Source organism: Ascidiella aspersa, chromosome 3, assembly GCF_963924565.1.
Source record: "Ascidiella aspersa chromosome 3, kaAscAspe10.2, whole genome shotgun sequence".
In the NCBI taxonomy this organism is placed as follows: domain Eukaryota; kingdom Metazoa; phylum Chordata; class Ascidiacea; order Phlebobranchia; family Ascidiidae; genus Ascidiella; species Ascidiella aspersa.
In genome coordinates, this window is record NC_139449.1 from 28,987,605 (window position 1) to 29,014,761 (window position 27,157).

Here is a 27,157-nt window from a genome sequence, read left to right on the forward strand (position 1 = left end):
CTAAATTCTGTAAAGAAGAAACAGCAAATATTGGCTAAACACGTATTTTATTGAAAGAAAACAAATCAGAAAGTTACATTTCATTAAAAAGTTAAATGAAACAAAATAACATACGTCTTGCAATGGTAAAATGCACATTGGTTTTAAAATGCAGCTCATATTAGTTTTAACAGTATTACCCTAAAAGGCAAGACCTTTAGCTAGTATTGAAAAAAAAAAAACTTGAAGAATATTCTGAAACAAGAAAATAATTGCACAAAAGCAAAGTCGTAAATGTTTAAAAACACACCAATACATTGAGTATAGAAAGTATTAGTTAAAAAAACGATAAAATAGATAAAAAAAAACTAGGTACATAACAGGGATTTTTTTAGGTTTAAGCAGCAGTCGTGACCCAACTAGAATCTTTGTAAGTATTTAAACAAATATATCAAGTTAGACTTGAGTAGCATCTTGAAAGTAACATTTTATCACATAAATTCAATCTCTAAATTTTGGATGACAAAAGGGTATAAACATAGTTGCTGAAAACCTAACACATTTTAAAGGCAAAGTAAAAACAAAAAAATAAAAACTTCACCAACAGAAAGAAGCAATATAATACAGCAAAATGCACCTGCTACAAAAAGAAATTGTCTAAAATTTGAGTCATTTCTAAAAGCTCGAGGTAAATTAACTTAAAATAAATATCGCAATAAAAAATATAAAAAAGTCTTGAACACTTTCAATCTAGAGTCAGCTTCTGGATCTTTTTTTGCTGATGTGGCAATAAGTCTTTACGCTTCATTGGAGTTAAAGAGTGGCCACTTTCACTGCAGTTCTAGGAAACAACAGAAACATGGGTTGTTGTATTTGTGTAGCAAAATATATAATACCAAAGGTTGATTTTGGCTGAGCATTTTGTACTAAATGCTTCAAGTACACACTTAATATTTTAAATATACCTTGGGAAGTCTGAGCTCTTTCTTTTCGCACCAGTCTTTAAAGCATTTTTTTGCCAGTTCCTTCTTCTCATTATCCTTACAAAAGGCTTGAATTTCTTTATCCTAAAAAGACCACTTTGTAAAAATTCCAACCCACAACAATCTATGCTAAAAGATGTACTAGCATTCTGCATCAAACTTTAGGTGGTTTACTTTTATTTGAATTTACCTGAAACTTTCCTGGCAGCATTTCTGACACATCTTCTTTACGAAGCATATATGGCTTATCAGGGTTGTCTTTGGAATAGAAAAGCATGTTGTCACAAGGATTTTTCTCTTTCATCCCATAGTTGTAGTCTTTCACCTGAACAAATACAAGTTATGACGGCACAAAATAAAAGCAGTAAAACAGTGATGTAAAATTACCGTCACAACAATATCATCAGCTTGTAGGCCTGGGTCGAACTCTGCGATTTCTTTTTGCATTTTACAGCAGTTTTCAAACTAAACATAAACAATTTATAAATAGTAAAACCAGATAAAATGTTATCAGGCATCTTTGCATATAAAATGCTTAAAAATATAGTATTGTCAACAAACATGCTTATTGAAATGCTTATCTAATAGGAAATTGCAGTTAATAATTTAAGAAATATATTATGTATGTATAATAGGGTTGTTCAAAAAAACACTTTTTTGTCAAATTTCAGTGGGACCCCCAGGAATTGTTAGGTTGCGTCTAAAAATCCCACAAAACAAATCTGAGCACGTTTGGTTCATTATTGACCGTGCTACGTCAATTTGAAAATTCAGTTTGGGGCTAAAATTTTGAAAAAAATTAATTGTCCTCCCCCTAAAAAATTTCAACAACTATTGCTGAAATATGACATTTGTACCATGACTACTCACTTTTTTACTGCAAAACAGGTTAATTTATGGCTATTCAATTGCATAGCATTGCAAAAAAAGAAGAAAACAAATTTTTTTAGGGGGAGGACAATTATTTTTTTCAAAATTTTAGCCCAAAACTGAATTTTCAAATTGACGTAGCACGGTTAATACTGAACCAAACGTGCTCAGATTTGGTTTGTGGGTTTTTTAGACGCAACCTAACAATTCCAGGGGGTCCCCGCTGAAATTTGACAAAAAAGTGTTTTTTTGAACAACCCTAATGTATAATATACAGTTATTTTACAACAAACAAAAACATATATTTTACGAAAACTATTTTGTTATTTTAGTAATCCTTAATAAAAAAAATCAGGCATAATAAACGTAATATGACTTACTGTTCCTTTAACAAAACTTTCGTTTGGGAACTTAGTTTGTCCTATAAAGCAGTAGAGTTTGCGTTTCAAGACTCGGTTGAGAATATCTCTTGCTTTAACCATGTCCTTATGTTCACTGGATGAATTTAATATCTCATAGAAAACCTGTTTTTAAAAGAAAAACACATATGATTTTCTACTTAAACAAAAATACAATAAATATATTAACAACGTATGGATATGACATTGCCCAGGAAATATCAGGCTTTTAATATTACTAGAAAAAATATAACTTTATAGCTTTTTTAAATAATTGAAAATTTTTAAAACTTACACTGTCAGTTAATTTGGTAAATGCCACACAGTCGTCCACAGAATCAGCAATGCTAAAACGTTTACCATTTTTGCCACTGTATGATATATGTTCATTTGCCAGACACATTGCATCACATATCCTTAAAGAAATAGATAATATTAAAGCCTTAGAACACTAATTTGTATCTTCAAACCTTTTGACAAATACTTTGGGATGTCAAACACAAAACTACCACTTAAGTTAATCCAAACATAAAACCCCTTAATATGATGTTATTACCAAAGGTATGAATATAATTGAGCTACAAACATGGATATTACTGTATTAAAATCTATGGACCAAAGGCATAATTAATATGAACCTAGTTGTTAGTATGTATAAGTACAGTAGTACACCTTTAGACACAGTAATGTTTGAATCATTGTTATTTGAATATACTCAAAAACAAACAGAAGAGAACATGCAGTACATAATTTTGCTAAACTAATGAATTGAAAAGTAAAAATGTACAAACAAATTGCAAACAGTGTAGTTTTTTAACCACACTTTCAAAACAGGCACTTCAACTAGCTACAGAAGCAGATCAGCCGCGCACCTCAACAAGCAAAACACATGCAAACTCTTAATAAAGTACAAAGACGCATTTAGGAGTTGAAAAGGTCCCATCAATGCACAAAATTATCAATATCTGCTCAACAGCATCAATTACAGAAATTTAACCGTCTGTGAATACAGTTGATTGCTTTTGTGTTTGGGGAGAACTTACATTTTATCGATTTGAGTGCTTACTCTATGCTGGTAGGCACTCCTGTGTAGAACACTACGAGTGTGGAACATTTCATAAAGGTTAAATCCTTCCTGTGGCAAAAAATGTAAATCAGTGCACAAAAATAAAACAGCATTTTTGTTGCGTTCTGGTGATGACACCGCAATCACATCAACATACACAGACCATGCTGGCTTAGTCTGCAATAGCAATGAGGTTAAAGGACCAATATAACCATGAACAAAGTTAGGTTTGTGTTTTTTTGCCATTTTTTAACAAAAGGCTGGCAAATGTCTTGAAAATAAGCATGCAGGCATTTGTTATTTATATAAATAAGGAAACTGGTAGGTTTGATGTCACCGCAGTGGCATACATCAAACAAATAAATTTTGTGAAATTTGTGAGTTGGTTCTTTTATCCTCACTTACATTGCTTGTATACGGGTATTGCAGTTGTGCTGATAGGCCATTCTATGTAAAGAGTTGCGCACGTGAAACATATTGTAAACATTGTGGCACTCCTACAGAAAATTTCATATACAATTAGTTTAAAATATTTGAAGTTCAAAGCATAAAGGTGGAGTGTCTCATAGTCATATAATATGTTTAAATGGTTATGCAGCTTAAGAACTACTGTTTAGAGGTTATATATACAGTTAATGATTTGTGATAGGTAAAATCTTTGATGACTATGACAAAAGTTATGGATTGTTTAAGTTAATTGAACAACAGGTTCTCATGTATTAATTAAATGTTTACAAGGAAACGGGAAACGTTAACATGTCAATTAAACACTGCTGCTTCAAGAAAACAAAACTAATTTTATATTAAACTAGGAACATAGTTGTGTTACCTTATCTCGTGCACAGATTTGCGGATTTTCACCTTCCACAGTAAGAACGCGACAAAACGTTATAAATCGATTATGATTGAAGCTGTTTTTGATACCTAGGTGGTGACAGTCACGTGCAAAGTAGTCCCATTTGTCAACATCAACTTTATTTCGACTGTTAGAGACAATCTAAAACAAAACACAATAGTAAAATGGCTCGTAACTTAAAATGTTATAAATTCAAAGGCAACAACTTTTTATTTTCTTCTTATTTTTTGTACACTCTAAAACGCCTAAAATGCCACTAAATTCCGTTTGGTAAAAATTAAGCATCAGGTAAGTCAAAAATGCATATTTTTTATCTGGGAAGACATTTTGCTACATTATTGTGTAAGATTACTTCTGGTCGTATCCCCAAACTGATTTATTGCATATAAAATTTTGTTGGCGGTGTGGAACATTTGCACTAAAGTCAGCAAACAATGTCCTTTATTCTTATCAGCTAAAGGGTGATCTTGTCAACCTTATGAATAAAGTAGTTTTACTCACCTCATACAAAAAGCTTTTGCTCTGTGGCCTTCCTTTATATTTCCAACCTGAAATATCCTGTAATTTTTTTTTGATAAAAATATAAAAAGTGTTTAACCATGAAGTATGCATGTTAATTTGAATTTGTTTACCCCATTACAATTGGATTGCACTAGAGGGCCAAAAATCATTTCTTTGATAAAAATGATGTCAATCTCATAAAGTCCATAGGCTTCAAATTCTAACATGAGCTCATTCTCCTCAATCAAGTGTTCCAGCATATTACAAGAAGTTTCCTCATGCTTAAAACAAATAACAAAAAATGGTCATGTGACCACAGTTGATCTAGATTTCACTTAGTTGTTTGAACATGTTTCCTTTTTTTTTCAATATATCAACTACACACATCAGTATTTACAAATACAGACCCAAATGTATAACACAGCACACAATAATTGAAAATTTAAAAAGATAATTTTAATAAAAAAGTAAGACAGGATAACAAAATTTTACAAATCTAAATGTACCATTATAGTCTTTTCCCGTCGAACTCTTGGCAGAAACTGCATATCGAACATGTGTGAATATGGTCCATGACCTAAAAACATAAAAGTGCTAGACTTTAGAAGGACATGAACAACTACTTTAGAAGCATGAACAACTACTTTATGACTTAAGCCACTATTTTTAACCTTTTTATTACACAAGTTCACTATTTATCTGAAGCTATGCACGATTGATTGATTGAAAACAAGCACAATGATTGTCAGAAACAGGCAGGAAATGTCACAAAAAATATAAATCGATGAAAAAAAGTAATTCTTCATTTTCTTAAATACATGTTACAAATTTACTTTAATCATTATAGACTTTTAATACTCTTTTACTTGTTGAAACATATGTACACACATATATGTGTGCTTACAACTGAGATCTAGCCCTTCTGAAGCTGCTTTTTGACCAACGATAACGGCTTACGTATTATTAGTACACCGAAAAGCCATTGCAGACTCACCGAATCTGTCGATCAATGATGCAAGCAGAGCAGACTAGAAAAACAACTAGCCTGCAGTGAGGTTCGAACTCACGACCTCCGGTCAAGCCGGGACCGTCGCTCTACCAACTGAGCTATGCAGGCTCAGAAGGGAACGAGTCGAGAAACAACCATACGCCAATGCTTGCTCAATCTGTTAGTACAAGCAGCTTCATAACGAAGGGGATCGCCAGTATCACATCATAATACAATGAAACATATGTACACACATATATGTGTGCTTACAACTGAGATCTAGCCCTTCTGAAGCTGCTTTTTGACCAACGATAACGGCTTACGTATTATTAGTACACCGAAAAGCCATTGCAGACTCACCGAATCTGTCGATCAATGATGCAAGCAGAGCAGACTAGAAAAACAACTAGCCTGCAGTGAGGTTCGAACTCACGACCTCCGGTCAAGCCGGGACCGTCGCTCTACCAACTGAGCTATGCAGGCTCAGAAGGGAACGAGTCGAGAAACAACCATACGCCAATGCTTGCTCAATCTGTTAGTACAAGCAGCTTCATAACGAAGGGGATCGCCAGTATCACATCATAATACAATGAAACATATGTACACACATATATGTGTGCTTACAACTGAGATCTAGCCCTTCTGAAGCTGCTTTTTGACCAACGATAACGGCTTACGTATTATTAGTACACCGAAAAGCCATTGCAGACTCACCGAATCTGTCGATCAATGATGCAAGCAGAGCAGACTAGAAAAACAACTAGCCTGCAGTGAGGTTCGAACTCACGACCTCCGGTCAAGCCGGGACCGTCGCTCTACCAACTGAGCTATGCAGGCTCAGAAGGGAACGAGTCGAGAAACAACCATACGCCAATGCTTGCTCAATCTGTTAGTACAAGCAGCTTCATAACGAAGGGGATCGCCAGTATCACATCATAATACAATGAAACATATGTACACACATATATGTGTGCTTACAACTGAGATCTAGCCCTTCTGAAGCTGCTTTTTGACCAACGATAACGGCTTACGTATTATTAGTACACCGAAAAGCCATTGCAGACTCACCGAATCTGTCGATCAATGATGCAAGCAGAGCAGACTAGAAAAACAACTAGCCTGCAGTGAGGTTCGAACTCACGACCTCCGGTCAAGCCGGGACCGTCGCTCTACCAACTGAGCTATGCAGGCTCAGAAGGGAACGAGTCGAGAAACAACCATACGCCAATGCTTGCTCAATCTGTTAGTACAAGCAGCTTCATAACGAAGGGGATCGCCAGTATCACATCATAATACAATGAAACATATGTACACACATATATGTGTGCTTACAACTGAGATCTAGCCCTTCTGAAGCTGCTTTTTGACCAACGATAACGGCTTACGTATTATTAGTACACCGAAAAGCCATTGCAGACTCACCTTCTGAGCCTGCATAGCTCAGTTGGTAGAGCGACGGTCCCGGCTTGACCGGAGGTCGTGAGTTCGAACCTCACTGCAGGCTAGTTGTTTTTCTAGTCTGCTCTGCTTGCATCATTGATCGACAGATTCGGTGAGTCTGCAATGGCTTTTCTTTTACTTGTTATTTGAAAAATAAACTACCTAAATCATGGACCAGCGCAGCGATTTCAACACACAAAACATCTTCATCAGAAATTTTAAGGTTTGGTTGTTTCGACCGGAGATGTTTCACCAGTTTTCCAGCAAGATGACAGGTTCTTCAAAAAGTTTGTTAATATTTAAATGTTTTACGCAAAACAAAAATTATTCGGAAGCTAAACAGAACCTTAACACCATAATAAAAACAAATGTTAACCAATTGAATTATTTAAAACAAACTACTCTTACCCTATACAATGTTCAAATCTATGATGTGATGCACCAGGATAAACAAAGTAATTTGCACCAAGTTGTTTAATGTTGCGCAGACGCTGAAATTGTGGCGTGTCAATGATTTTTACCAACAATGGATGCACTTCAATATGACCATGGATTGGATCATTAAATATCTATAAGTAAAAAAGTTTTTTTGAATAGTAATTCTAAATATTTGGTTTTAAAAAGATACATACATAGTGCTTGCACGAAATGATTATTAAATAATCAGTATCTATCTGGCTGTACATGTACAACAATGGAACAAATCTATAGTCTTGAATGTGTGCCTGCCACAAAATGCTTAAACATTATGACATATTTATTTGGTTTTCACAGTGGATTGTGTTAACTTATTTCAAAGTGATAAAACAAATTTAATAAAATAATAAGACAAGTAGGTAAATACTCTGTGTTGTATAAATACAAACAAAAAAAAGATAAAAAAAAGATTGCCGTTTTTAATTAAATAACATAAGTTAAAACTGCCAAGATAAGTGTCAATATTGTTGTAACTAAGTGGCATTCGATTCTAAATCATACACGCTAAAAAAAAATATTATAAAATCTTTTAACTTGACACCTAGATAAAATCACATTAAGGTTTATGGAAAACTTTAACTTTTTATTTCAAAAAAAAAATGTCACCAACCTTTGATTCTAGATATTTTTTGGACGTACTATTTTCCTCAAAGCGCATACTGTCTTGACTTGACAAAAATTCATCTTCAAATAAGTCATTGTCACTACCGTTATCCATTTCACTAATATTTAAAAAATCCTACTAAACCTATTTCCTGTTAAAATAAAAAAACAATTTTTTTTTAAATTGTTTAACCAAAATGTTAGGACTCATTTAGTAAAAACATTTAGAAATGTACCAAATCGGTTTGTTTGTACAGTTGTAAAAGTTTTGTTATTTTATGGAAAGTTGTTCAGCATCAAAGTTTTACACAATCGAAGAAGTAATACAATTTAAAACAGCACTCAAGCCTGTGGTATCGATTAAGCAGGGTAAAAACAAACAAACCAACTAACTGCTAAAAATGAAAAGTACAAAGGCGAAACACAAGGTCAGAATCAATTTTTTTAACTTCAGGTCCAGAAAAAAAATGTTCACCTTAGCAATAAAAACTATACAACCTTTTCATGTTAAAAATGTTCGGCGCTGGTCTAGAATCCTACCACAGTTCTAAAATCAACGCACAAAATTTGAGTTAGGATGCGGGTTAGCGTTTGGGTGTGGGTGGGTCAAGTAATATTATATTCCTAATTTAATAATAATACTTGACCCACCTTAACCCAAACGCTAACCTGTGCCCTAACCCAAATGTTGTTTCGTTGTGGTAGGATTCTAGACCAGCGCCAAATGTTCCTTTAATTTTAGAAGCCAATTATTATTTAAGGAATTGGCGCTGTAAAAACTTCAATTACGCAATACAGACTTTGGACACAAACTTAGCTGTGGAAGTAAAATTGAACAACTCTTTTTTTGGAAGCAGTATGTCACGCTTGAGTTGATATAAGGTCAATGTTGCATAAAACTGATAAAACTACGGTACCGGTGTTACAAGTTTTCTACTTATTTTATATTTATAAAACACAGCTCCTTCGCATAAGATTTGCTAAAAGTGGCGGACTGAAGTATCAACAATTAATTATACCCACAGCAGACAATTAGCAGTAAGTTACTTTCACGTATTTATTCAAAATAAGCAGTTGCGATCTCTAAAATTTTTCTGTTATCGGCAAATCCAAATCCAAACCCTAACAAAACTTGAGATGGCATTTGCATAGTTTAAGAAAGTTGATCTCAATTTTTTTTAGCTTGTGGCACACTTAAAAGGTCTCTAATATTTCGCAGAATTCTTTCAACAAAACAACAATACAGTAACGCAACAGTTATTTTGGTTTATTGTCATCACCTACGCGCAATACTGTGCCGCGGCGCAAACAGTTCCAACACACCGAATTATACTGCCGGGCAAATCCAATATACTAGAATAAAAAACGCCACGGGGGAAGGGCGAGAGCGTCGGGCGTGCGTGCGAAGCACAGCTTCCGCCACGGGCTTCAAGTCACCACCAGTTATTCGCTACACGGTCTCCTCAATTCGATTTATATCTTACAAAACGAAATAACCGGCCTTTTCCCACTGTTAAGTAGAGTCATTACCAGTTAAATTCCGACTCGTGAATGAATACTGGCGTGGAACAGGCAATTTTCAATAGACTAAAAAAGAAAATATATATAAATTTTGAATAATTCATTATGCTGTCGGTTCTTTACCAATATTGCATATTACGTTGCACCTTGCAAATTTGTTCGTGTATAGTGTAAACTTTTCTAGCCTCTTGGATTGGCAATGATTATGAAAAATAAAGTGTCAATTCACATAATAACCAAAAACCGATGTTACGGATAGCGAAAGCGGCATTTAATCGACAGGCGTAAATTTATGGGAAATTTGGAATGCAATCAAATCGTAATATTGTGCGTTATTTCTAAAAAATTATGGCAATTTGGAATGCAATCAAATCGTAATATTGTGCGTTATTTCTAAAAAATTATGGCAATTTGGAATGCAATCAAATCGTAATATTGTGCGTTATTTCTGAAATGGTAAAATTATGGACTACAGCATTCAAATCCTGTTCAAAAATAAAATTGCTTACTGTTCAAATTAAATCACCTTTTGATTAGTTAGATCTGTACAATATATGGAATGGTCCGCGTACCATTTCAATGCGACTCGATCGCTATGTAATTACAATTTTCGGTTTATTACGTACATTTTAAATGAGTAAAAAACTTCCTTTATTGTGCGAACACAAATAATTTGCTATAATGATTGATATTTTTTTACTTCGCTGGCTTTTACTAACTCGCGCGATTATATGGTTTCGCTTGCATATTTTGTGCACGAGTTCGAGTACAGCGGGTGTTTAAAGATTGATTATTTTTTGACATAACTTATGGCGTTTGTTTCTGAAATCTTCATGTCGCACAAATTGGGAAAAGTGGGTGTTTTGTGCAAACTTTGGAGCTTACGTTATCTTACTTTTTAATTTTAAGCACGCCACGCATTTTTTAGCGTGTTTGAAACCTTCAATAACAAACGACGTACCCAACCAACAGAAACAGTAACTTTAAACTGATTGCTGCGATTTTTACGATTAATTCGTTTTCTGATTGGCAATAGCACGATTGTTTTGCTATAGACTGGTCGGCTATTTTCCCCTAATATTCGGGTATAAGTATAGAATCTTTTTTTATCGTCGCACGTCCTTAAAATTGTTTTCTCTAACATGGAATTTTGTAAAGCTTTACGGTAAAAAAAAAATAACTGCGTGTATTATCGCACCACACGTTCAATTCAGTTCTTGATTGAATGTTATGTAAAGTATTTCCATTTTAAGATTGTGTGGATATAATGAATTTAATATTTAAAAAATATATTACAGCTAGAATTAAATATATGCGTTGCAATTAAATACGAGAAACCTTGTTTATCCGAAAACTAAAGCAAATCGTATATTTTAATTACTTGAGTTCTATTAATTAAACTAAAATATAAAACACTGTTTTGTTTAAATCCATTTTTAATATTTTGGTGAAATTAAAGCAAACAATATATTTTTACTTTTCATTTTTTTCCTAAATTAAACAAAAATACCTTTACCTCATGCGATATATTAGATTTTGTTCAAATTACGTTCTTTGAAATGTTTATCATTTTTGCTACAATATTGAAATTGTAAAATAAGTGTACAATATAATCTTTCCTCTACAACTTGCATCGCTTAAAGCTAGAAAAGAACATTATTATTCAAATAAATTCACAACCGACGTTGAATTAATCTAATTTCAGAGGAGCAGACTTCATCATGGTATGGTGTCCCATTTAATCGAATTGCAATATTTTTTTTATAAATTAACCCTTTCGAGAGGAGATTTAAACCTTATATTTCCGAAATTGCAGATTTTGTCACGTCAAAAACCTGCTGTTGGTGGGTCAACAAATGTAGAAAAGGAAAAGAGTACTAAGAAGCAAATGCCAAAGTTGGATGACTTGTTAAGTGCAAGAGATTACATGGGAGCTATGACCTTACTCGAGGTGGTATTCAGTTGATAAAAAGTACAATAATGCTTTGGTAAATGTTTATATAAATAAATGTGTTTTACAGTTCAGCAAACACACATCTGAGAAAAATAGTAACCTAACCGATTTATGGATAGGATATTGTGCTTTCCACCTGGGTGAATACAAAAAAGCATTTGAGGTTTGTTTTGTTTTAAGTATTTACCGCATTATATTACTGAACAAAAAACACAAATATTTTTAAATAACTAGCTTTTTAACATAGTCCATAAAAGTTTTTTGTCTGTAAATAACTGGTTAAGTTTACGCTTAATGTAAACTACATTTTGGATAGTAATTATATTGTGTATACTGTTAAACAGCCATTCATTTTTTGCTGTTTTCTTTAGTTACATGTTTTGATAAAGTAAAACACAAAATAGGGCTTAGATGTAAAATAACACTTTCTAGATACTCCAGACAAGCTGATAAACACTCTGATTTAATACCAACAGACTATTTTGCTTTTTCATAATAAAAACTATGGTAAAAATATTTTTAAATTATAAAATGTTTTTATATATTATCAACTACATTTTGCTGTTTAAACCAGTATTATTTGTGACTAGATTTTGTTGGTATTGTTACAGGTATATACTGAGCTTTGTAGCAAGCCTGATGTGGATTCAAACATTTTTGTAAACCTTTCCTGTTGCTGCTTTTATCTTGGCATGTACAAGGAATCAGATGATGCCTGCATGAAATGTGTGTGTATAATCATTTTTAGGGCAACTTAAGGCTATTTTTGTTATTATTTTTTGTTATAAATTTAGCATTATGTTGTACTTCAAAATCTGTGAATGTACTAAATTTTCCTTTATTATTAGCTCCAAAGTCATTTCTTCAAAATCGACTTCTTTTCCATCTTTCCCATAAGGTAATATTTCTGTGCTGTAATAACTTATTCACTACTGTGTGTTTCATTGATGATTTGTGATATTGTTTTTCATTGATGATTTCTGATACCAGTTCAATGATGAAAAAAGGCTTATGAACTTTCACCAAAATCTTCAAGATCAGTTTGAAGACCAAATGTGCCTTGCTTCCATACATTACATGCGCTCTCACTATCAAGAAGCAATTGATATTTACAAAAGAATACTGCTTGAAAATAGGTTTGTAATTAATCATTGACTTTTGCAATTAATATTACAGACTACAGAGCAAGTTACATATAAATCCGAAAAATATTTAAATAAACAATTTTTTACCCCAACAATTTTCAGAGAATTTCTGGCGTTAAATGTCTATGTCGCCTTGTGCTATTACAAGCTGGACTACTATGATGTTTCACAGGTAAAAACCCCTTCAATTGTGATTTTGTGTGAAATTGATTTACCATGTTTACAACATTATTGTGTGTTCCAGGAGGTGCTTGCTGTGTACCTGCAGAATTTTCCTGACAGCGCAACTGCTGTCAATCTAAAGGCCTGCAATCACTTCAAACTTTACAATGGAAAAGCTGCTGAAGCAGAGTTAAAACACTTGCAAGATATTGCATCGCCATCGTTTCTTTTTGCATCCGAATTAGTGAAACACAATTTGGTAATTCCTAAAAGTGACATTTTCATATGTATATCTACCACTCTTTTGTATGTTTTGAATATAAGTTGTATTAAAAAGTTAATAATTTTATAACTTTATCCACCCTAAAGGTTGTTTTTCGAGGAGGTGAGGGTGCGCTACAAGTGCTTCCCCCTTTGATAGATGTTATCCCAGAAGCAAGGCTAAACCTCGTCATTTACTATTTAAGACAAGGTATGCAAAGTACACTAAAAATAAGGTCCCTTCTTGCCATTATATATCTTCAAAAAAGAAAAAAAAATGCAGTGTATCACTGTATACTGAAGTTGTTTGTTTATTTGTGACACAGATGACCTGCTTGAAGCATATGCACTGATAAAAGAACATGAACCCACAACCCCGCAGGAGTATATAATTAAAGCTGTGGTCAATGCTGCTCTTGGACAAGAGCAGGGTTCAGTAAGTTTTTTTTGTTAAGAAGTATCAAAGCAACATTGAACTACATAACAGTTTCAATCAAAAGATACTTTTTTGGGGTCTAGTTTTTTGCCCACATGCCTCAAAATAGATTCCTTAAGTTTTTTTTTTCTATATTCTTTTTCATATTCATTTGTCTCTTTCAGAGAGAACACATTAAAATGGCACAACAGTACTTCCAGCTTGTCGGTGGGTCTGCAAGTGAATGTGGTAAGTGCTAGAGTTTACTACTTAAACATAATGGCAGCACCTGACGTGCTTCACACACACTTTGAACATGATTTATTTGTTTATAAACATTGAAATAAAAGGTTTTTCAAAAGTTATTTTTACATGTTATGAAGTAACCATTATTTTGAATCGATTAAATTAACGGTAGTAACTTTGAATTAAAAACTACCAAATTTCCTAAATATATTTCCAGACACGATACCAGGGAGACAGTGCATGGCTTCCTGCTTTTTCTTGCTAAAACAGTTCGACGATGTTCTTATCTATCTCAACTCAGTTAAGGTACATTAACCGTTCTTCACAGAAAACTGCATAAAGCCAGATTAAAAAATATGCAATTCGATGAACTTTTATGCAGCACTAGCGGTTGCTTTCATGTCCCTTTCTGCCAAAGATATTTGGTGTAGATTGCTTGCCCAAACTCCCTCCAGTAACATTATTTGGCGGGTAATATCCCGGCCTAAAGAATGATGCTTTGTTGCGTTTATATAGCAAAGTTTTAGTGCATAATTTTGGCATGTCGAGGCGTGAACCAGTTTTTCCAGACTGGGCATGTCTATTTGAATTATTCGTTAAAAATTTGCACAAAACTAGTCTTATCGTTTACGATTCAAAACAATCCCCAATCAGAGTCTATGATAGGCAAGTTACTTTGTTACAATTTCCAATAAAGCATATAGTCATTTCAAAAGTAATACTACGCTTGTTTACAATCGTCCCGTGACTGCCTCATAGCGTTGTTTTTCGCGTTTCCCCCAACTAAACTAACTCCTCTAGAATCTAGATAAACATTTCTCGCATTTACTCTTATACTACCCTGCTTTAAACCGCAATATTGCAGACTTACTTCTACAACGAGGACGTATTCAACTTCAACTACGCGCAAGCGAAAGCCGCATCCGGAAACTACAAAGAAGCAGAAGAGGTACGTAAGTATCGCTGTTACGTCACCCATACTGTGTGGTGTCACATAGTCTTAAAGTTGATTGGCCCGAAATGACTGGCTAATTCCGTACATCCGCGGTCATTATTGGAGACCAAAGAGAATGAAGTCATACCAAAAACTCACAGTGAAAAGTATATATTTTAACGGATTTTTGTATGTTTGAAAGCGTTTGTTCGAGTCTATGTTGTGTGTACCTAAATCTACTAATATGTTTGTAGAAATGGTCGACAAGTTTTTATTATTCTGCAAATTTTTTTGCAGGCCTTTCTGCTTGTTCAAGGCGACAAGATTCGAAACGATTACGTGTACGTTAGTTGGTTGGCCCGTTGCTGTAAGTATATATTTGCAAAATTTTGTTCTAGTTAAGCGTGTTTTGTTCTGTGGCAAAAATAAATCCCTAACATTGCGAAATAAAAATTACTTTATTGTTGTAAGTCGCAGCTTGCTATGTATTGTCGAAATTTTTGCGAAAATTTATATTTTTGTGGCATTTTATTAAAGTTTAATTGGGACCCCTTCATTATGAATTGCGGCTGAAAAATACTTTTCCGTCAAAGTTCTTTTGTAATATGTCGTCAGTTTTCAACCCTTGTTGACTTGCTGAATAGCGTATAATAGCATAACCGACAAGCAGTACCTAGAATGCTACTGAAAATGACGCTCAACGGGGCGGAGTGGTGTGGTTAACTATAGACCGGAAAAGTTTCTTAATAAATAGCCACCTGGACGCTGTTTAGTTAACCCTTATTTAATAGCAGTGTCACTGTTGTAACTTGTAATAAGTAAGTCCATGACTTGACTTAAGTGCACTTCAATCACTGCTGTTTTAAGACTTGACTTGACTTACGTTTTGGGATTTTTTGTTAATTTTTATATAACTTATTGCTCATAATCGGACGGCTTTACCGATTTTAATAGTTAATCGTTTTTTTTAAATTACATATCTAACTTGATGATGACTTGATCCAATAATGAATTGCCTAATACTTAACTTGGATAACTGATGACTTTGATTGGGACTTATCTTTGGCAACTAATTACTTTGACCGGGACTTGACTTAATATTTTTTTAAATACTTACACTTTAGGTATATTATAAATTAGTTGACTGGGTTTTTGTTGCAGACATAATGAACAAGCGAGCCCGTTTGGCCTGGGATATCTACCTCAAGATGGAAACCTCGGGCGAGTCGTTTAGCCTTCTTCAGCTTATCGCCAACGACTGCTACAAGGTGATGGATTCGGGCGCTATTTTGCATCTTAGTCTTCGTAAATTACAGTGAAAAGTATTAGGGCGAAAGCGTTTTCTGACCTTACTAGTGAGATGTGTACATAGCTTGCGGACATTAGTTTAAAAAGCTTGGTCTTAAGTTAAATCCTCTGCTTGTGGTATGAGTAAAAAATCACAACAATGTCAAAATCAGTTAAACAAAAACGAAAACGTGATAAAAAACAACGAAAACAAAATGAACGACTTTTTCTGTCACTTTTTTTTCTAACACACAAAGGCCCTGATAAAGACCGCCGTTCAAACGCAATATTTCATTGCAGATGGGCCAGTTCTACATTTCGGCAAAGGCGTTCGACGTGCTGGAGCGACTGGACCCCAACCCCGAGTACTGGGAGGGTAAGAGGGGCGCGTGTGTGGGGCTCTTTCAGATGATCATCGCCGGACAGGAGCCGAGGTCAGTAGCCTCTTTATAAATCATTGCTCTTTTGTTTTACACGCTTTTGTAATCAACCTGGAAAGTATGCTTAGTCATGAACCTTGTATGCTCACATTGCTCTCTAATGAACCTGAAATATGTGCTTAGTCAGCAGCTTAAAATGCCAAGTCATGTCGTTGGCTTTGTGATGTCTCCCTTTTCTTGGGTCATAAAACTTTATATCACTCTCCGAACGTACGGTGTACGGAGCACAAATCCACAAGCAAATATCTGATCACCACATAGGCAGTAACTATCCTCGAGTTTGCCTCTCAGTGTACACAATTATTTTTATCTTTGATTGATTTGCGTCAACGCTAACGTATATAACCAGAGCTGTACTATATGGACTGTGAATGTGACTTTTCCTAACGTGACCTAATTGTTTTGTCTAGAAAGACATCGTCCATAACCTTACCATGTACATCGTTTTGCGACTAATTAAATATCAATAATAAGACTTGTTTATATGTTCATAATGTTCAAATAGAAATGTTAACTAAAAGCAGCCTTAAAAGTGCAAGATCACAGTTTTTAACACACATATGTGTGTATTTATAAGAATAGAATAATATTTAAAAGAACAATTCACATTTTATAGTAGTCTCATAATAATCAAAATTGTCGAAGTATGTTTTATATTTTGGTTGCTCGGTCGCCATCAGGCCTGAATCGTTAAATACCAAACTCTACACAGCGATAGGTTTTTATCTTCCTGCTTTTTAGGGAAACTCTTCGCGAGGTACTTCTGCTGCTACGAAACACCAACAACCCGCAGGTCGAATACATCGTAATGACCATGCGGAAGTGGGGAAAGGAGAATCGCGTTCCGGTCCAGTAGCTCGCTCGCCATTGGTCGGCTCCGGCAGCTAATCGCAACAGCGCTACGGATAGCTCAAAGTTTCATCCTCGTGTTAAAGTGTTACTATTTTTCCTCGGGCCGTGTTCACTGTTCACTTTTTACTTTGTAACTGTATTTAGCCCTGATGGTACAACGACTGAACGAAGAACCCACTGTTTCGCATTTCTATCTAAATAACTATTTTCCACTAAAATTCAATTGGTTGACAACTTGTGCGTTTAAACAAGTTTTCGCACTTACCTGCTAAATTAGATTACAATAAGAACAAAAAACATATTTGTCATCTTTGCCGTATAACTTTCAGCTTTTGAATATACAAAACAGAAACTTGCTCTTGGTATAGTTGCGATTCAAGTTCTGTAAACATGCATGTATTTACAGCTATTTAATATATTTTTAACAGAGACCGTTTTACGTACAATTTTATTCGCGTCCTATATAGTTTATCAACACTCGTGTCCTGTGCTTAGCGCTGCATTCCACGCATACGCTTCAAATCGTGTGTAATGAATACATTTATTTTTTTATTCGCAAAACTTTGATGGTGTGTTTAATTTGTTCCAGAAAAGAGTTTATAATTGAAACAACAAACAGAGAAGAAAAATACACATTGTTTTCGCCAAATAGGATTTGACGTCGATTGTGAAAATGCTAGTACATAAGAACAAGAAAATATTGTTTAGAGGTTTGTAAATAGTCATAAATTTGGAAGAAATACGTTTTTTGTCAAGTGTTGTAAAACCAGTAGGCAGTATAGTGTCGTAAAGTGCCGGAATGTTAATGTGGTGTTCGTAATGATATCGCATCAAAGTGTTAGTTGAAAAATAAGTCGTTTCTGAGTGAGTTGTTTGCTAGCCCTAAACACCGCCTTTCCAATGATTTGAAAATAGATTTCGTTTTTTTAACACAAAACTGTATAGGGGTTGTGACGTGAACATATTCTGAACATAAGTGTTGCCTTAGGTGTGGAATATTTCACACTTATAGTGTAACAGTTAGTTTCACTTTTAAATGCCAATCTGTATCATTTTTAAACATAAACTTCTAACGACTGGAGATATTCCACGTATAGCATATTTGCAGGAAAATATGTTTCTAATGAAAAAAAAACTATTTATATTACCTTTCGAGGACCTTGACCGTGTTATATGGAACTTTATTAGATGGGCTTTCTCGACTCGATATAACCTGTCGAAATATTTTTACAGCAGTGAACTTTATGCGATGTTGTTGAACGTTATGGCACTATTTCCTGTTCGACAAATTGATGCCATTTCAACGCGAAAATCGCCAATTTCACGTGTCACTGCTTGGAGGTGCCAACGGTAGTAGCTTCAGAGTAGGAGGGCGGAAGGACCACGTCAGGCAAACCTTCCCTAGCTTTACCACCCTCGACTGTTTTCGGCGACTGGTTGAAGGGTAAGTGTTCGTAGGCTGGAGGAGACGATATTATTGGGTCCAAATCCGAATGATCGACTGTGGCTATCCTTCTGTGATTTCTCCCGTAAGGACACCTTAGGGGCGGCGCTGTTAAAATATACACATTGAATGATAAGAATATCATCTTATATCGTTGGGTTTAAAGCGCAGACAATTGACACATTGGAAATATAAAGATTGAAATATCCTGGTTACTGTGCGTGAAAATGTACTGTGAATAAAACGCAGCTATGTCTGTTGGCCTGATATAGTTTTGTGAAATGTTAGGGCCTAAATAAATTTTAGAGCTTCGTAGTTCCTGGTTTGTGTTTTTAATGTTCGTGGAAATGTACTGTGACGCAATTCGCAGCTAATATTGTTGTAGCCATGTTATTTGTCTTCAGAGTTAATTATTAACGAACAAAATGACCAGGCATTTATACGCCATTGATTCTCTTTTTATATGCTAATCTCATATATAAAAATAAGTTGACGCTAGCTAAACACCTTATATGAAATATTTCCTTAATAAAAGAATATTTTAAACAAACCTCGTGATTTTTAAATAGCATACCTGGTGTATCAAAGTCAAAAGTGTAAATTCTTTGCTTGCAGAACTTGTAGAGAACGACCAATAGAATACATAATGTTACAGTACCACTGGCTGTAATCAAGATTACCCAGTCCCTAAAAATACGGATATAAATTGTATTATAACAAAAAAACATTAAAAACTAATTGTACTTACACTTCGTCCCGTATAGGTGATGTAACATTTTGCGTGGGTGCGACAGTAGAGTTTATTGTTGTTGTTTCAATCATTTCTTTCAGCGTTTTGAAAGATTCATAGACTTATCTTTGTTGCACAGAGCTACATGTTATACAATCCCCTGACGTTTAAAATAGCTGTAATTCTAAACTTAAACAAAAAATAAAGCACAAACGAAAATTAATTAACCATCAGTTAAGCTATAATTGAACCTGTAGCTGAAGTAAGCGTATTCTATAAGACATTTGCACCACATTGCGTAATGACATGCATCGCAATACCAGTCCACATGTCGCAGCAGCAAAGTTTTGCAAACGTTGATTTCATCACCATTATTATTTGGACACTCTTATGGCCTGTCGGTATACTATAACTTCTTTTCGCGGCAGTTCTTTGTTCAGTTTGACACTTGATATATCTGTCTCGGAAACTTGAGTAGAGCAACATTGCGTTGAGCCGCACCTGACAGGTGAATGACTGTAACAACCGAAGAGACGACTGTCCGTTTTGTTGACTTTTCTGAGCGCCATGTATGTCGAGCATACATAGTTTTCGCTTGTGCAACGGGCCGCATAAGTGTCTTTCTAAGACGAACACAAACTATAAAAACTAACGTAAAGCGTTAAATAAAGACTTACGTAGAATTAAGCATAGCAATTTGTTAACTTTTAAAAGGAGAACTAAAAAAAGCTTTTGGTCTAAAATGACTGAAGATTTTAAACTTTTGTGTAGATAAAACGCCTTTACCGACTGACCTAAAGTACGCCCGGCTTATTCATAAAAACGGGTTGTTATATAACGGCAAATATTTGTGGTTGTGTGTTGGGTTTTATTACTGCTCCTGGAAATCTAAAAACTTTCCACTCTGAAACTGCTGTAACTAAACCAATTGTTTGACATTAATAATGCGATTGACTATCGTATGTTATGTTTACATAATTATTATTAACCTCCAGCAAATATTTCTGGCAAAGCTTATTTTTTATACATTTCAAGCCTACAATCGTTTGTATAACATTTTAATCAGTTGTATAAAGCAATCGAGATAGTACACATTCACAACAAAACATAAACGGGCTAAGTGCATAGATTGTTAGACATGCGATGCTGCAAAATGTCAATCTAAATACGAATAAATCGAAAAACAACGAGATCAATCAACTTAAAAATTGCGACATTGCGTTAACGTCCTAAGAGTTTAAAAACATAGCTGACAAATGACGTTGCTTAACGTTTCAAAAGCGCTTGATTGCTGAAACTTTGCAAGAAACAATTATTGTTATGCTTTGCGCATGGTTCTACTTCGAAGTTGAGGTTATTCCTAGATGTATCGCAATATACTTAAGTGCCGAACGTGATTCCAGTATGAGTGATCGTCTCAAAATGATCGTGAAAAATGTTCCTGGAAGTAGCACTAGAATTCGTTACCAGTAGAGGTATTACCGGTACTACAGGTATAGCCTTAAAACAGACAACAGATTAAGTAGAGCAGCTTACTGCACTGCAATCAAAACGCGGGCTTCTGTTTCGGCAACAGTCTGCCACTGGTGTTGCAAGGAACATAAAAACAACTTGAAGCACTACCAAAGAGAATGGCGCCAAGGCCGGAGTCAACTCGCTCACAAGTATGTATCACAAGGGCCAGTACCAGTAACATCAACAACATTTCAAGTAGTCGCTACCCTAGTAACGTTGGAGGAAGTTCCAGGGTCCGTTTCAGCAGCCGGAGGACGAGTGACGTCATCACTATCTACGGCAGGAGAAGCGCCTTCAACGTCGGCATCAATGGCGAACGTGGCTGTGCTCGCTTCCTCAGTATCGATGCCTTCACGTTCATCTATTGTGTCCATGTAAGGAGGCGGGGGCACAACTGCGCTGTCCAGGCTCTTCACCGACGACTGCGACTCGAGCCTGATGGCGAATGTGTTCGGTACTCTGAGGTTCTCGTACTTTGGCGGTCCGCCCACGCCGGACAGGTCTCGGTAGCTGGGCGGGTCGATAGAGAAGACTTCGCCGGTCGACTGCCGCCTTTCGCTTCTCCGACGATATCGTGACGGGGTAGCTGTACGTGTGATAAAAAAAGGAAAGGCGTTAAGCTCGTTTCTCGTTTTACGATGCGTTATGAAGCAACACAATTTCCGCCCAAAAGCCTGCAGTTGGGGGCCCGACGCGTTTCAAGGGTTGCTAATGAGCTCATATACTGACTTTGAACAGGTTTGACACATTTTATCTTTTGCAAAATTTCCTTATCCTGAATTGCATATATGTGTTTAAGAACAACGAGAAATAAGATTTGCAAATAAGTATAAATATAAAAAAAAGTTTGTAGATCCCTACTGAATAATACCATGACTTATTTGCATAAAGGTTCGATTTTTTGCATGTATATTTTTAAGAATAAGTACCGAAGAAGACAACGGGAAATAAAACATTTGTAAATTGAAAGAAGTCAACTTTAAAAAAACGTTTGTGAAACCCTAATGAAGATTAAAATGTGCCATGACTTATTTGCACAAAGGATTATGGAATATACCATCGATTTTTATTCATTTACTTTAGGCTAAATTTCGTTTAAATACGGAGTGTCAGGAGTTGTTTTATTCGTTGTTATCATATACAATACTCCGTATATTGCATTTGGAGTACAATACAAAATCAATTCCAAACATGACGTAGATCTACGTAACGAACACCGGCCTTTTTTAAAAATGTTGAAAATGTAAATTAAGCTTAGTGGAAGAGAAGTAAAGCTGTCATAAATGTTGATATATAAACCTTCAATCTATCTGAGATTGATATTTCACACTCTTATAGAAAAACAACTAAAATAAAACAAAATAAACAAACAAACAACTAAATAATTTACTTGTTGTGTTAAGTGACGCTCCGGCCCGTCGTTTTTTGTATTGGTTGTAGCACATGACGCAGAATATGCAGAGCGAAAAGGCAATTATCACCCCGATCATAATAATCCAGATCCTGAAATAAACGAGAAAGGTTCTTAGTACCGGTATTGCAAACAAAAGTTTCGCATCAACAAATATAGCACGTATTGCAATAATCTTAGTTGCGTATTTATTAAGGCCTTTTATTGTTGCCTAAAAATTTATTATAGGCGACATTCGTTGCGTATAACGTGCACTCCCCTTTAAAATATTCAGGGAATAATTTTTTGTCAATCATCGTCATGTACTCCTAACTCTTAGTATAATACAGATCAGTGCTTCCCAACCGGTGGTTCGCGAAGCTATTTCAGGTGGGTCGCAAAGCATTTCTAAATGTAACATTTTTCTATTAGATTTGGTAATTATTGCATTATTATCATTACGTTAAATTTGGGCAAGAATGTAACAAATACGTAACAATTAGATGTGTTTTGTTGCATTAACTATTTTAGCTCGTTTGTCAGTAGTAAATATTCAGGTTTTATGCAACTGGTGGGCCCTAATCTTATTTTCTGTTAATTTCATTTTTAATTGTTGCTAAACAAGGTTTAGTGTAATTTTTGAACTATCTAAGTTTGTTTGATTCTTTTTATAGTCACAAAGTGGATAATTTTAAGTTTTCTAATTCATTTGTTTTTCATTCGTTTGGTCCAATATCTCATTGTAGGTCGCACAATAAAATTTGCATTAAAAGTGGGTCGGGAACTGTAAAAGGTGGAAGCACTGATATAGATTACAGTTAGCATGCCTTTCTTTATTAGTTTGCAACACACGTTCAACCCCCATCTTAACAGGCCATTTATTTGTATTTTCCCACGACTTTTGTCCAGTTTGCATTGCTGTCAAAGCGGCCGCAGCAAGTCTAACCAGAGTCACAACGCGTTACCTATCGTATTGCATGTAATTGACATATCCGAATCAAGCAAACAGCATTTACATTTCCGCGTTTCCGGCAGGCCCTGGGGGTGGGCTGTGGGTTGTGGTAGTGGTGAACATGGGTGTTGAGAACAACTGTCTTCTGCGCCTCAACATTGCTGGGCGGTTCATCGACTGTTGTTTGCAGCAACTAGGCTGGCAGCAGTACCTGGCAAGGAATTATGGTTACGCTGCCATTCTCTTTTGGTCAAATGAGATCATTAAAGTACGTTTTTTTCTATCCACACCTTCTTTTTATTATGGAATTAAAGTCCTCCATTTTTTTAATTTAATAACTGTTAAACAAGAAGAAAATCCGACTCCCAACAGAAAATATCAAATAGGTAAAAGTAATCAGAAAATTATAATACAAAATCGCCTAATCGGTATTAATTGTTTTAATTTTATGAAAAGAAATAATGCATTGGATCTTAGTCTTTTGAAAAGCTAAAAAAGTATGGTATGTAACTATATTTACCAACCAAGCTCCCAAAAATGCACCTTAGTAAGAAACGTATAAAAGGGCTACGTCGCGGTTTAGAAAAACATCATGACAGGCATAATTTAAATAGATCAAAAGTATAGTTCGTATAGTTTGCAGTATGCATTGCTTCCCAAAAGAACGTATGCCATAACTGTTTTTATACTTTTAAGAGGAACTTTAATTATTATTAAGGAAAAAAAGAAAAGTACGCCAAAACATTGCTTAACTCGGTGTGTCACGACTGATTAGCCCCATATCAATTTCACACAAATTGAGTAGCCCCATGTCAAGAGTGGCACCTATATATGTATTGTTATTAGTTTAGATAAACCAGTCTGAAAACTAATATAAAGCTTTGCATATATGCATGTAGAGGTATAAAAACAAATGTACCCTCTGCCATGAGACTACATCAGTAAGCAAGAAAAACACGCAGCAGGCGCAAAAGACAGTTACAGAAAGTTAATGTTTAACAATAGGTATTTTGAACAGTGATTAAATTAGTTTACGAGCCTTTGAAATTCAGTAGGAATACTGGCTGGCCGAAGACATATAGGCCTCCATGAAGAAAATTGTAAAAACAAACACGTTCAACGCAGTCCCTTGTTGGCCTTAGTAAGTTGTTGCTGATTGCCCAAAAGCAATTTTAAAAGGCATGCGCTGCGGGCGATGGCGGCCGTGATTAGAAAACAACATACCTTTGCCTTTCCAAGCCTAAGCCGGGACATCGCGTCAACTGCTGTCTGTCTAAACACACTACTTCCATCCTTCGTGTTCAATTATCAGAAACACTTAAAACCTTGCCTACTAAAGATAAGCTTGCCTGTGGAAAACACATTTAATGGAAAACACCTTTAAACACATGTAATGGAAAACACCTTTAAATGTAAAATACTAAAAATACATGACGGTGATAAAATTATTCAATGTGGACGTCCAGCATACACGCGATATGGATTTTCCGTTTTCTGTATTGGCTTAAACATATTTGCAGAGTCTTAAACTATTTGCTTAGTATGTATGGCAACGTCGCCAAAAGAATTCAACATGTCTAGTATACAGTTGTTTAGTTAATTCGAAAAAAATAGCGGTTATATCAACAGGTTTTGAATTATAAAATTTATCATTGATCGGTAACAAAACTAAGAGTCTTGTTCACATAAAATCTCTGTTGCGACCTTTATACAATCTTCGATTAACTCCGACGATCTATCGAACACCTTGATGTCAGCAGAATACCAATATCTCATATCCTAAATATAGCTTTAGAACACCAATGCTGATTCATGGTGACATCTATACAAACCATCTCGCATCCGACATATTTGGCTGCATTTTTAGGACGTTGCCTATAACAACAACATGAATATCGTTGCTTGACGTCGAAATAATACCAGCAACTTTAAGCGTAACAACGAACTGAACAATTGTTTCGACCTACTGCAGTCCCAATTTGATAAAGCAATTTCTAGTCTTCCCCGAACATTCTGATGTTCGATGCGGTACCGCTTAGCGTCGAAAATAACACAATTAGGCCGAAAATAGGGCCCTAATACAGATTTCGAAAATGCCAACAATTATATCGAATTTAAAGAGACATGTGACCTTGACACTTCATTAAAATCTGCATAAAGCGAATAGCACATGGTTAATTTGGCCCGCGGCAACACATTTGTAAAGGCTAATGTCGTCATCAAGCAGCTTAAGTCTTTCAATTATAATAGCAAAAGTTCCGCGAAGGAGAATTACTTCGAAAACCTGTACCTTTGTAATGGTCATATTGGCTGCTTAAAGTGCATACGACAACTCGCTAGCGATGTCAATATTTGCGTACCATGTCACCGTCAGACAGATCACATAGCTTGCTTAAACTGTAATGCAAACACTAAGCGGTTTAAACCAGTGTAACTTATACAATACCCTCGTATCGTCCATACAAGCTCCTGGTGGCTTCAGTTATCACCAATACCAAGTAAAGATAAAACTGATTTGAATTTCTTGAAATAAAAATTATACCTCGAAAGCTTTATATGTTGGTTGTACGGTCCTTCCGTGTAGACTTACTTAAACTAGGTAATACCGTACTTTCCGTGAAGGCTTTACTCAGTTCAACTGGGCCATTGTGTTCGGCAGCCAAAACGAACAACTCCTTGAGTTAAAACGAAACGATTTTGGGAAAATTACAGAAAGTGGGATAAAAACCACTGATTTTTCCGCTGGGCCTGACTGATATTGTTGTGCTTACAAAACTATTTACGTATATACTCGTGACTGAGCTACGATGCTGTTCAGTTGGTGCTGCTTCTAACACAAGTGTGAAAATATGCACGTCGTGACAGGCTTACTGACATATACTACTAATGGCTAAGCTGCTTCGGTCCGGTTATCTTAACGTCAGTTACCACTTCACATGCGAATAACTAGCGGTATATTTTTTATATATTTGTTTTGTGGATCAGGTTCGAAAACTAAATTTCAACCGCGTTAACCAGTCAACACTGTCTTTACTTTCACGCCTTTAGATTTAAATATCTCTGCTTTCAAAGCAAATATTTCACCTTGTTCCGTTAATATAATAGCCAATGTGAGTGTGAGGAGGTTACATGACTAATAAAAGTTATTCGCGAAATATGCATGTCGAACAACTCAAACTACTAGTGAATAAAATATAAAATAACCGATTTTTTACCTTTCAGGCAACAATCATCGCGTGGTGGCGAATTTAAACAACAAGTTAATGTTAGTTGTCTATAGGTGATTTTGAAAAAAGAACGTTTTAGCTGACAAGGGTTAAGCCTTTCACCGAACCGTCGAAAATGAAAGTTTGGCCATTTAGAGTTTTATCGCTCAACGATACAAAGGGTTTGTGCCTTTGCGCGAATCGGTAACACCTGGACTCTTGCAGTAAGACCGAAATTATAAAATAAAATCATCGTCGAATCAAAACACAGTTCGAAATAAGACCAAAATAGGATAGTGTAACTCATATAGTAGATATAGCCTATGGTTAAAGTAAAAAAATACCTAAAATTCCCGTAATCAGTTGAACCCTGACCCAAATTCCAACCCAAAAGGAAACGACGTTTCCGTAATACAATTTTTGTAGGTAGGCAGAGCTTACACCGTAACTGAAAAAAAATACTGAACAATCTTCTTAGATATATTTAAACTAATATTTCAGGTGCGTTTTTGTGCACTACATTTATAACCCCTTTATGACGA

At 35.3% G+C, this 27,157-nt stretch overlaps 4 protein-coding genes and 5 non-coding genes across 11 annotated transcripts; 2 read left to right on the forward strand and 7 right to left on the reverse strand.

The window, feature by feature from the left end:
- Nucleotides 1-586: 586 nt before the first annotated feature.
- LOC146161415 (deoxynucleoside triphosphate triphosphohydrolase SAMHD1-like) lies at nucleotides 587-8,309 on the reverse strand. Of its 2 annotated transcripts, none has more exons than XM_083383484.1 (14): nucleotides 8,169-8,309; nucleotides 7,490-7,650; nucleotides 7,244-7,359; nucleotides 5,160-5,230; nucleotides 4,785-4,934; nucleotides 4,654-4,710; nucleotides 4,126-4,293; nucleotides 3,274-3,365; nucleotides 2,526-2,646; nucleotides 2,213-2,356; nucleotides 1,350-1,427; nucleotides 1,153-1,287; nucleotides 945-1,046; nucleotides 587-820 (listed from the first exon to the last, which is right to left on the reverse strand). In XM_083383484.1, exons 1-14 carry the CDS (start codon nucleotides 8,274-8,276, stop codon nucleotides 725-727), a joined length of 1,599 nt encoding a protein of 532 aa, XP_083239610.1. In that variant the 5' UTR covers nucleotides 8,277-8,309; the 3' UTR covers nucleotides 587-724. The 2 variants fall into 2 exon arrangements, with proteins under 2 accessions (XP_083239610.1, XP_083239609.1); XM_083383483.1 differs by lacking the exon at nucleotides 3,274-3,365 and adding an exon at nucleotides 3,702-3,793.
- Trnaa-ggc (transfer RNA alanine (anticodon GGC)) lies at nucleotides 5,696-5,770 on the reverse strand. Its single transcript has one exon. It is a non-coding gene; the product is annotated as a tRNA-Ala (tRNA).
- On the reverse strand, nucleotides 6,050-6,124 carry Trnaa-ggc (transfer RNA alanine (anticodon GGC)). Its single transcript has one exon. It is a non-coding gene; the product is annotated as a tRNA-Ala (tRNA).
- Nucleotides 6,404-6,478, reverse strand: Trnaa-ggc (transfer RNA alanine (anticodon GGC)). The gene has a single exon. It is a non-coding gene; the product is annotated as a tRNA-Ala (tRNA).
- On the reverse strand, nucleotides 6,758-6,832 carry Trnaa-ggc (transfer RNA alanine (anticodon GGC)). Its single transcript has one exon. It is a non-coding gene; the product is annotated as a tRNA-Ala (tRNA).
- Nucleotides 7,071-7,145, forward strand: Trnaa-ggc (transfer RNA alanine (anticodon GGC)). The gene has a single exon. It is a non-coding gene; the product is annotated as a tRNA-Ala (tRNA).
- A 3,194-nt stretch (nucleotides 8,310-11,503) lies between the features above and the next one.
- On the forward strand, nucleotides 11,504-17,933 carry LOC146161421 (intraflagellar transport protein 56-like). Its single transcript, XM_083386058.1, has 16 exons — nucleotides 11,504-11,633; nucleotides 11,704-11,799; nucleotides 12,248-12,362; nucleotides 12,485-12,534; nucleotides 12,627-12,772; nucleotides 12,884-12,953; nucleotides 13,026-13,202; nucleotides 13,313-13,415; nucleotides 13,531-13,640; nucleotides 13,805-13,868; nucleotides 14,083-14,171; nucleotides 14,731-14,814; nucleotides 15,097-15,166; nucleotides 15,961-16,067; nucleotides 16,387-16,520; nucleotides 17,268-17,933. Exons 1-16 carry the CDS (start codon nucleotides 11,571-11,573, stop codon nucleotides 17,380-17,382), a joined length of 1,593 nt encoding a protein of 530 aa, XP_083242184.1. The 5' UTR covers nucleotides 11,504-11,570; the 3' UTR covers nucleotides 17,383-17,933.
- Nucleotides 17,934-18,706: 773 nt separating this feature from the next.
- LOC146161422 (uncharacterized) lies at nucleotides 18,707-19,734 on the reverse strand. The gene is made up of 3 exons (XM_083385152.1): nucleotides 19,571-19,734; nucleotides 19,397-19,509; nucleotides 18,707-18,930 (listed from the first exon to the last, which is right to left on the reverse strand). Exons 1-3 carry the CDS (start codon nucleotides 19,642-19,644, stop codon nucleotides 18,707-18,709), a joined length of 411 nt encoding a protein of 136 aa, XP_083241278.1. The 5' UTR covers nucleotides 19,645-19,734.
- Nucleotides 19,735-20,763: 1,029 nt separating this feature from the next.
- LOC146161423 (uncharacterized) lies at nucleotides 20,764-24,769 on the reverse strand. Of its 2 annotated transcripts, XM_083385568.1 has the most exons (4): nucleotides 24,634-24,769; nucleotides 23,474-23,620; nucleotides 22,458-22,570; nucleotides 20,764-21,653 (listed from the first exon to the last, which is right to left on the reverse strand). In XM_083385568.1, the coding sequence occupies exons 1-4, from the start codon at nucleotides 24,699-24,701 to the stop codon at nucleotides 21,259-21,261; spliced, it is 723 nt and encodes a 240-aa protein (XP_083241694.1). In that variant the 5' UTR covers nucleotides 24,702-24,769; the 3' UTR covers nucleotides 20,764-21,258. The 2 variants fall into 2 exon arrangements, with proteins under 2 accessions (XP_083241694.1, XP_083241695.1); XM_083385569.1 differs by lacking the exon at nucleotides 23,474-23,620 and having other exon boundaries at nucleotides 24,634-24,758.
- Nucleotides 24,770-27,157: the final 2,388 nt, after the last annotated feature.